General features: G+C 33.7%; 1 protein-coding gene across 2 annotated transcripts; it reads right to left on the bottom strand.

Annotated features, from left to right (window-relative positions):
- Nucleotides 1–257: 257 nt before the first annotated feature.
- On the bottom strand, nucleotides 258–4,726 carry LOC131035271 (UDP-glucuronate:xylan alpha-glucuronosyltransferase 2). 2 transcript variants are annotated; one of them, XM_057966941.2, is made up of 4 exons: nucleotides 4,235–4,726; nucleotides 2,768–3,414; nucleotides 1,851–2,304; nucleotides 258–1,432 (listed from the first exon to the last, which is right to left on the bottom strand). In XM_057966941.2, the coding sequence occupies exons 1-4, from the start codon at nucleotides 4,408–4,410 to the stop codon at nucleotides 970–972; spliced, it is 1,740 nt and encodes a 579-aa protein (XP_057822924.2). In that variant the 5' UTR covers nucleotides 4,411–4,726; the 3' UTR covers nucleotides 258–969. The 2 variants fall into 2 exon arrangements, with proteins under 2 accessions (XP_057822924.2, XP_057822925.2); XM_057966942.2 differs by having other exon boundaries at nucleotides 4,240–4,418.
- Nucleotides 4,727–10,387: the final 5,661 nt, after the last annotated feature.

Raw genomic sequence — 10,387 nt, 5'->3', positions numbered from 1 at the left:
CCCTCATTTTTTATTTAACAATGTTAAGGTTTTAACAAAAGACTTTATGATCAAATTTGAATCAAGGGATAACATCTAAAGCTATTATTAAATCACCTCCTTTTTAAAGCGAAGATGTCCAAGATCAAAGTTGAAGCCCACTTCTCTGAAAAGCTTTTGTTGAACGAATGGAATAGAACTTTTCTAGTTCATGATAAATACCACATAGACTAGATGATTTATTTCATCAAAGCCCATAAAGAAACAGGGAGTAAAGCTTGACTTAAACATGGGCCTTGAGCAAAGCTTACTCATAGACCTTCAAATTGCATCTGTCCAAAGAGGCAACACCAGAAAGATGTTTCACAATGTACAATAATTAAAACAGTTCAAAGGCACTGTTTCGTAGAAAAATTCAGTCATGAAGTCTCCACTAGATGTCAAAAATTGGTAGTATTTACCAGCACTTGACAATGTGAGATAATTTCAAATTTGCCCATAAATATAAACTCCAAATAAGTTACACAATATACTGTAAATTTCAGTGAGTTTGAATATCATTGTCTAATGTATACTCTAAAATGGCTCCCCAAATCCTATCCTAGATGCTTCATTTCCTCATCAAAATGCAGCACAAGAATGCCCAATGGCTCACAAGAAACTTTTGATATAATGCAAAAATTTCTTCTCCAGTGTAGCTTAGCCCATGAAAAAAATCAGTCACCTACAGATTCTACAAAGAAATCCAGGAGCAGTTGGAGAAGCTAGTTGCCCAAGTGAAAGAAGTATAATCTCCCTATTGGTCACATTAGTATAAGAGACTCACTTCATCTTCTTATAAAAAAGAATCCATCGCCGGCAATTTTGAATTGAGCCCACTGAAAAAATTTCAAGCTTGTAAGCGAGAAATGCAATTTTGAATTCAAGAGACTTCTAGATTCCCCTGCGTATCTCTGTAAGAATAAGCTCCCCTGTAAATCCGTGTAATGATCACATATACAGTCTAGGATCTGTGATATTGCGCTTCCAGTGCTGATCTGTGAACCCTGCGATTTGAGCTTGCAACCTATCCCACTCCAAAATCTCCTTCTGAAGTGCAGGAACGAGGCAAAATTTGTGCAGTTGAGTTGGCATATTGTCATGAACCTTCCACCATCTGGCATGAGCAACATTGCTTGCATAAGACCTCTGGTTCTCTACATTCCAGTTGCAGTCATAATCCCTGTAACACAACCAAGGCTTTACGCCCAAGAAATGCAGCACATATAGCTCTGGAGGATCTGCACCAAACAGACTGGTTTTCATCTCATATTCTTCGGTATCATTGGACCAGAAATGTTTCAAGTAGTTTATTCGCCTAGGCAGCCTGTGCCACCATGTGAACACCTCATTCAGGTAACCCTGGTCTCCACCATTGTAAGATATGATATCTTTTCTGTGATCCATCAGGTATCTACAAAGAATTACTCAGTAAAATCAGTAAAGAATGTTTCAACTCTCTTTATAATATATAATTAGTTGAGCTCATTTAATAAGGATTCGTGAATTATATTTTCATCAAAGTCCAAATTTACCTAACCAGACGGACTTCTGAACAACTGTTAAATTTTAAAATCTCTCAATTTTTATTTTTATATAATGGCTATTTGAAGAATTAAATGTTAAATTCCTCAACTACTCTATTCTACAGCTTCAGCTCGAGCTTTATTTAATATTTATTCGGAAAGATTCTTTTTATTCATTTTGTTTTTCCTTTGAAATTTTTTTTAAAATGCAGCAGAATTCCTCCGATGGAGCCGCCGCCTAATTCCCCAATTACTATTAAACCGGAAAGAATCATAAATGAAGAAATATATAATGATAGAAATCACCTGAAAGTGCAATTGGAGGGCTCGATCACCATCATTCCCGAGTTGAAGACGAATCTGCTGTTGCCGGTGGCAGAGATTTGCGGGAGATCGAATAAGAAGTCTAAATTTCGAAGAATGAGAAGATCAGAGTCAATGAAGATGATTTTGTCATACTCAGTGAGCTGCCATAGCCTGAATTTGCTGTAATTCCACTCGTTATAGGATTCCTTTTCGGCCATGGGGTTTCTGATCCTGCGTATTTCTCGTACCTGCCACCCGGCTGCTCGTAGCCCTTTTCGTTTCTCTTCTCTAACCCTCTTGTCCACCAAAATGATGAGATCCTTGCTTGACCCGCTCATTCGTATGCTCTGCGCCAGAACTATGGCACCGCATACATACGTTTCTGAGGAATGAAGAATTGTGGCGTATGCTTCGCTCCGATTTGCCTTTGCATTTGCCATCTGGACCATCTTGCCTGCAGCAATGGCAGTATAACAGCTTTAGTGCAAATGTCTTATCAAAGTGTATTATAAAATTATGCCCTTCCAGATTAATATTCTAACCACAGTTTAATCAGTTCAACAGTTGTTAAGCTCTTAGGTTTAATCTTTTTTACTGTTCCTCCCTTATGGCAAGTACCAACCTCCTCTAATTTGGTTCTGAATTTTAATCTCATGATTTAGACAAATTCCCTGTTTTGATGTAGACAGATGAACGGTAGAACAGTCGTCTAGGTGCCTGCACCTGCAAAGTTGCTCAATTCCCTAAATTTTTTACCTGAATTATTTCTTCCCAAATCCCCAATTCTTTTCTATTCAGGTGTTTTAAGATAACTCAGCGTTTTGGAGGATGAGGAGTTCTTAGGATTTTTTTCTTTCCCCACCCCACCCCTAAACTATGGCCCAGCCTGGAAAACAGAGTAAAACAAATCATCTTACCTTGATCTTTGAGGGGCACAGCCAATTCACAAGATCCAACAGGCAGAGAAATCTTGTGAGCCAGCTTTTTAACCTGGGATGTGTAAAGCCAAACATCATCCTGTTGCTTAACAAGGTCTTCACACCTAAACAGATCAAGCATTGGTCGACATGAAGTCAAAAACAGCATAGCCATGCTCTTCCCATTTCTGGAAAGCTTAGCAGCAACCCGTGCAGCAACAAGCTGGATTTGAAGGCGCACAACATCTCTAGACCACCCTTTCTCTGGTTTCCTGCAAGGCACTCTTGTAACAACCAAATCAAACTTTGTTTCATCTTCAATCTCTGGCATTGGTACATTTGGACAGGCAGGAGCTGTATACTGCTCTTCTTCGTCTATCCACTCTGGAAACAGATCAGTCCACTGCACTTCCTCTGAATCAATTAGATCAAATTTTATTACTTTGGTTTCTCCCAGAGTTTCCCATTGATAAGCTTCTTCTTCTTGAATATTCACAAGCGCAATCTTCATGCTCTGGTTAGTTTCCATAACAGATGTAATCATGGAACTAAGCTTACGCCAATCAATAACATTAATGTCATGTGGATTCCTCTCTTCTCTCAGGCTTCTTTCCCATATGGCTTCCACTTTTTCTGAATCTCTCCATCTGCAGCACCACACAATTAAAACAATTTTACTTACTCATAGATTCAATCAGGAATTTTCTCATCTGAAACTGGTAATAGAAAAGAAAATATGTCTGAAAACTATTCATCTGTTCTATCAATGTCACAAGTATTTGGTTCTAAGTCATGGAAATTTTGTTGTGGGGTCGTGCAAGTACAATGTTCCATTTATAAGTTAAAAACTTTTAACAATTTTTAGAAGATTTTTCTAAAATGTTGTCCTTGAAAATCCTTGGTTCTAAACTTGGCATCCTTGAAATATGTGTCGCCTCTCTTCAATAACAATGTCATCAACTCCATTGACAAGTTGTGTAACTTAAATCTGTTTAATTTTTTTTCAGGTTTCAATGCATGTACATTGTGCTCATGATGTAAGAGTCTAAATGTAACCCCCTCTAAAAACATTTAATATGTAAATCTTAAAGAACATGACTTATGCTTAAAAATGTATAGATACTGAATGTTGAATCAGGTAAAACTATCTCATCAAATTCTGAGTGTCTTAGACAAAACCAGATACAATTATCTCAAATAAATTTGACTAAAGAGATTCCACTCTGTCATCCTCTTTGAAGATGAAAGCACACGAATATAAACAACTCCTCATTTTTCATATTAGACAATGAAATCTTACCATAACAGGAGAACCTAAACAGCACCTTAAAAACAAGTGAACAAGTCATGGGTAGGTGGCAATTCTTCTAGACGCCTAAACAAACCTTTCCAGGTCCTGACTTTTGTGTAAGAGACTATAAAGTATGTTCCATCTTATATTACAGTATGCACAACAATGGCACTCACCTTACCTTCCTGTGATCATGTTGTGTTGAATTTCGGAGCTCATAGTCAAGCTTCAAAGAAAAAGGAGTTAAAAACATCCACCTAGTACAAGCAGCCATGAAAAGGAGTATGATAATAAGCCTGAGCCTTGCTCCAAAAGGCCTGCACCCTCTTACTGTTATTCCTGGTCTCACCATCTTCAGCCTCCAATGCCCAGAAAGTTAGAAATTGAGGAACACACAATCAGTGTTAATTATTTTCTGTCTTATCATTCAAAATATGTAACCTTAGCACAATTGGTAGAAATGGAAAAGACAAAGTATAAGCATTACATGGAAGCCAATATATGAAGCAACATTAGATCAACCCCACTGTGTGTCACTAGAAGAGAGAGACTGTTTTTCTTCAGTGCAGGTTTCAGAGTTAGTAGAAAGCTAATGTCAGTCTTGGTTGGCAGATATATAATAATATAACTTGAATAATTAATGGCTATATTTCATTGTTGTTTGGTTAGCAGGTTTAGGAAAAGTGTTTGTGAAGCAATGGAGCTGTTGAGAGGTCACTGCATTTTGGTTGGTTTTAGTTGAGTGGTTGAACTTTGAGTGTAATGATGAAATATGATTACTGTCACCATGGTAGTCCACGGGGAACCTTCTATTACTCATGCCAGCTTGAATCTCCATCATGGATAACGGCCCATCTACTAAATCTCTCAAAATTATGATTGTAATTGTAAATTGTTCTTGCATTTTACTGGGTTCATCTTTAATGATGTTAGGATCTTTGTTTTATGTAAGACCAAAATTTTGGTGGTTTTTTAAAAGGTAATAGTATTTATTTTAATAGATTTTTTATTAACATTTATAATTTTTTAGAAGGTTGATTGGTTTGCATTTCACTTCAATGATCTTGATATATTGGAGTCTTTATTCAGAAAAACTTAATCAGAAAGTTATTTTGATTAAACTATATATTTCTTTCTAATATATTAATTTACAATATAAAAATAAAAATATCAATTTCATTTGTTAATATGGTCAATGGTACATTTCTATCCTTCACAATTAATTGATGTAAGATATATGAGATAAATCCAAAGGCAAATATCTCCTATCTGCAACATTTGTACATTTGTTCAGATGTTCATTTAGTCATACAACCAATTTCGCATTTCTATCTTCCACAATTAATTGTTGTAAGATATAAGATAAATCCAAAAACAAATATCTCTTATTGGCAACATTTCATCCCTGCATTTTTCAGATGTTCATTTGATCAAGCAATCCGCTACTCTATTCCACTCCTTAAGAATGTGAGAAAAGATAACAGATTCTAAAGATCTACTCAAACTTAAAATCTATCTAATAACAAAACACAAAAATTGGATTATAAAAAATTTTTTATACGATAAAAAATAATTAAATTGTATATTAAAAAAATATTCCATTATTTATACGTAGAAAGTGGAAATTTGATAATTATGAAGAATTAATAATAATTAATCAACACATCAAAGCTGCTTATGTTTCAATTCAAAGACCTAACCACCTAATAATCTATGTATTATTTCCAATGCCATTAACTTTTTGAAAACATGCTCATTTGCTAGCTTTGTGTGTAATAAATTAGAGAAAGGGAAAACATGATTAATTTAGAAATAAAGAAGAGGACCAGCAAACCCAAACAAAAATTAGTTGTAAAACAAATGTTAGGAAAAATGATATCATGAGATAACTTAAAGTCTTTGTTAAAAGCTAACATGAAAAAGACACTTCGGTCACATTGTTTGCTCCCATAGTTCCATATATTCCTAACTAGTGTAACATGTCATGATGAGAGAAGATAAATTGACCATTTTATGGTTGAAGATTCTTTACATAGGTAATGATTTTAATATTTATAATTTTAAAATATATTAATTTAATGTAAAATAATGATATTAAAAAGATCTATAATTTCTTATATTTAAAAAATTGAAAAGAAATTGTTTTATAAAATAAAAATGTAAAATTATGTAAATATTAGTATAGATATCTTAAATATAATTATCTAAAAATAATTTTTGATTGAATAAGTAAAGAAGGTTTTGAACATATCTCAAAATCTTGTACAACAAAAATAGTGACAATCACAAGAGCCTAAAATCCATAAACAAGAACCAACAACAATAAGAGACGAGGGAACAAAGAAACTAACATAAGAATTAGAGAGCACCTGAGAAAATAGAAAAGCCTCACAAAAAAATAGGCTTAACATGATCATGGAGGTTTGAAGCCAAACTTTTTTAAACAAATCTGAAGAGGAACCAAAACCTGGTCCTCAAGGGCCGACTTATCTTTATCTTTGAAGAGGAGCAAAGTTCAACTAACACTTAGACATGCTTTGAAGATTATCTTATCCTTGACGATAGATCTCTTCACCTCCCCCATAGGAACCACCACCAAAATGTACAAAACCTTTCTTTTATTCCTTATATTAGGTTGCTCTTCAACTACATTCCAATACTCTTTCCCAACCACAGGAGGACTCATGGTGCCATTTTTTTGAATGTGATGATTCTCTTTGAAACCTTGCCAAGAATGCAAAAAGTGCCTAGTTTCATGGCAATGGATGCAAATCTACAAGGATTCAATGTGGATTTTTCTCTCAAACACCATATTTGAAACAAATTTTTATAGTATTTTGTAGCTTCTTGTTCATATCAACTCATACACAAAATCCAACAATAAATAAATAAAAAATAAATGAAAATGGACCAAAAGAATTGTTAGTACCATAAATGACTTATTAGTTCTAGTACTCTCAAGGGAGTCCTACAAGTTTAGCCCAAATAAGCACAAGGCCAAGGTTTCCTTGGTAGCATCAAAACCAGTGGACCATTGTTTTAAATGTTAAGAAATATAATTTTGAGATATTTAATTTACTTGAAAGTTATTTTATTTTAGAAAATTTTATTTAATATAATATAAAAAATATTTTTGATTAAGGAAAACATTTTTTACTAGAGTTATCTTATTCCTTATATTAGGTTGCTCTTTAACTACATTCCAATACTCTTTCCCAACCACGGGAGGAATCATGGTGCCATTTTTTTTAATGTGATGATTCTCTTTGAAACCTTGCTATGAATGCAAAAAGTGCTCAGTTTCATGGCAATGGATGCAAATCTACAAGGATTCAATGTGGATTTTTCTCTCAAACACCACATTTGAAATAATTTTTTATAACATTTGGTAGCTTCTTGTTCATATCAACTCATACACAAAAATCCAACAAAAAATAGATGAAAATTGACCAAAAGAATTGGCAATACCATAAATGACTTATTAGTTCTAGTACTCTAAAGGGAGCCCAACAAGTCTAGCTCAAATAAATACAAGGCCAAGGTTTCCTTGATAGCATCAAAACTAGTGGACCATTGTCTTAAATGTTAAGAAATATAATTTTGAGCTATTTTATTTACTTGAAAGTTATTTTATTTTAGAATTTTTTTTTAATATAATATAAAAAATATTTTTGATTGATGAAAGCACTTTTTACTAGAGCTATGAACTATAGAGTTTTTTGAAAGGACCCTAAAACCTTGTACATCAAGAAACTATACAACAAAACGAAACTATAACCCAAAATGAAACTAGCCTTAAGCCTATAAAGGCCCCTAGAAACCAAATAACAATGACACAACAAAGGAACAACCGAATTATTCAAGGAGGTTTGAAGCCCAAACCCTCTAAAGAGATCTAAAGTTAAGTTTGATTTGATTGGGTCATTCTATATTTCTATAAAGAATCAATCTCAACTAGAGGAAAATCATTTGGTTTATTTTTATCCTTGAAGGGGCAACCCCTCAAGTCCCCAAGAAAATCCACAACAACTATGTCAAAATCCTCATCAAAATTCATTTAAAATCAAGAACAAGACACACAACATCAACTTTTTGCTTGTCCATTAGGGAAGACCCATTATTTTTTCTTATGAGGCTTACAACTATGAAGCCCAAATCATTTCCTTCAAAACTAGTCATTGAGTTCCTATGATCAAAACTTTTGGACTAAATATGGAGATTATCTTTGATATCCTAGCATGAATGGGAAAAATGCCCCTCTAAGGAAATGATGAAAAATCTATTGAGAATGACTTAATGGATTTTCTACTCCCAAACACCCAACTTGGAGTGTAACACATGATGAAGATATTATAATACATTTGTAAGACATTAAAATATATCAATATATGATGTTATTGGTGTAAATATGAATGTGTAATTTATTATAATTTTCAATCTATGCTTATTACATATATAAGTTCTCCCTTTTTATTGCATCACACCAAGGTTGACTACATATGATATAATATTAAACTTTACACTTGGGTCAAGGTTTTTCAGTCAACATTAGTTCCATTGTCGAGACCTTGGTTGTTGTTGCATAAGGAGTGAGGTTATGGTAAAGAAGAAATTATTGTTAAAAAAAATTGAGAAGCGAAAATTTTAGAATTTTTTTCAAATAAATATGAATCAATGGAAAAGATTGAAGATAGACAATGAGGGTTTAAGGCATGCAAGAGATATTTTGTAAGAAAAATTGATGATATAGTTAAAAGGTTTAGTTTTGAATTTATAGAAAGGATAAAGGAGTTAGAAAAGGAGAAACATGAATTATTTGTAGGGTCGTAATTGTCATCGAGCCAATTTACACCTCATGTTTGTGCCCCTACTTTAGCGCATCTCCCCCTCATCTCCTATCTGGATCCGTTCAGTGTCATAATTCTAGTTTTGATGTCATATGCACCTACCAAATGATTCTTTTGAGGGGTATCCTCCTCTCTGGGCCTAAATTTTGGTCCCTGATTGAGGAGGGCTAGGGCACTAGTGCCCTGGTCCCCCTTAATGGGGCCCAATTTTCAAGAGGAGGGGACCCATCTCTCTAACGAGAAATGAAATTGTTGGCTCTATATGACTATTGGAGGTCGGCCTAATTGGTAAATTGACCTAAGATCCCCTATATAAAGACATTTGATCAACCTAATTTTATCCAAGAATTCTAAGTCTCCATATCCAAGCAATCAAGCATTTAAGCATTCAAGCATTTTCAGAGATCTTCAAAGCTGCATCCTCTTCATTTAACCATTATGGAGAAAAATTATATCATTCATATGCAAGCATTTGTGTGTGATTATGGTTTTGTCATGTTCATGTTGTTTCATAGAACATATGTGATTACATTCAAGAAGAAAAACATCATTATCAGCTATTGCAGATCTGAGGTATATCTTTCCATTTTTTATTTCAATATTTGTAATATTTCATTCAAGATTAATTCCTAAACTAGGTTTTGACTTAGGCAAACCCCTATTTCCAACCTACTTTTCTTCCCTAGTGTGCACAGGAACAAGTATGGAGTTGTGATCTTTAGAATTGACTTTATTTACAGTGATGAATAGATTCCCCTTTGGATGATAAAAAGTGTGGAGGATTGGTATGACGGGCATACCAGTCCTGACATTTTAGGAGATTCTTCTGGGAATGGATCCAAATATTCTTACATTGCTCGGATCCAAGTTTGTGGATCGATTTGGAGACTGTAGCTCACTTTTTGCACATAATTACTTCGATTCCAACACATTTACCCTAATTTCAACATTTTACAATTCAATGTAAAAGAGGGCAATCAATTCAAATCTAGTAAACCTAATAAGGGTTCTTAGCCCTATCCTTGCTAATTTGTGGTGAGATCTATCAGGTTTACCCATCTTTTAATGTGATGGTCCCTAAGTAAAAATTAGTGATTTTCATCTATCTAATTGTGAAAACCCTAATTTTACAGCATTACATTTTGGTGAACCCGATTCATTATACCCTTAATTCTTATTTATGTTCTTATCTTTGAGTGTTTATGCAATTTAAAATTCAAATTTACATTTACAAGTTAATTTCCAATTGAATTTAAAAAATTTAGACGTCAAATTCATAAAAACCCCAATTTTTAATTCTAAAATTGAGCTTGTGGGTTGTCTAATTTGGATTAATTATTTCAGTTCGGATTTGTGAACATTTTAAATTTTAAAGTTACATTCATATATCTTATTTTAATCAAATCACATAAATTTAGAGGTTTAATTCACAAAAACCCTAATTTATTTTGGTCAATTTGCTTTGTGGGTTGCATAATTTTT

Source organism: Cryptomeria japonica, chromosome 2, assembly GCF_030272615.1.
Source record: "Cryptomeria japonica chromosome 2, Sugi_1.0, whole genome shotgun sequence".
Classification (NCBI taxonomy): domain Eukaryota; kingdom Viridiplantae; phylum Streptophyta; class Pinopsida; order Cupressales; family Cupressaceae; genus Cryptomeria; species Cryptomeria japonica.
This window is presented reverse-complemented; position numbering and strand designations above follow the sequence as displayed.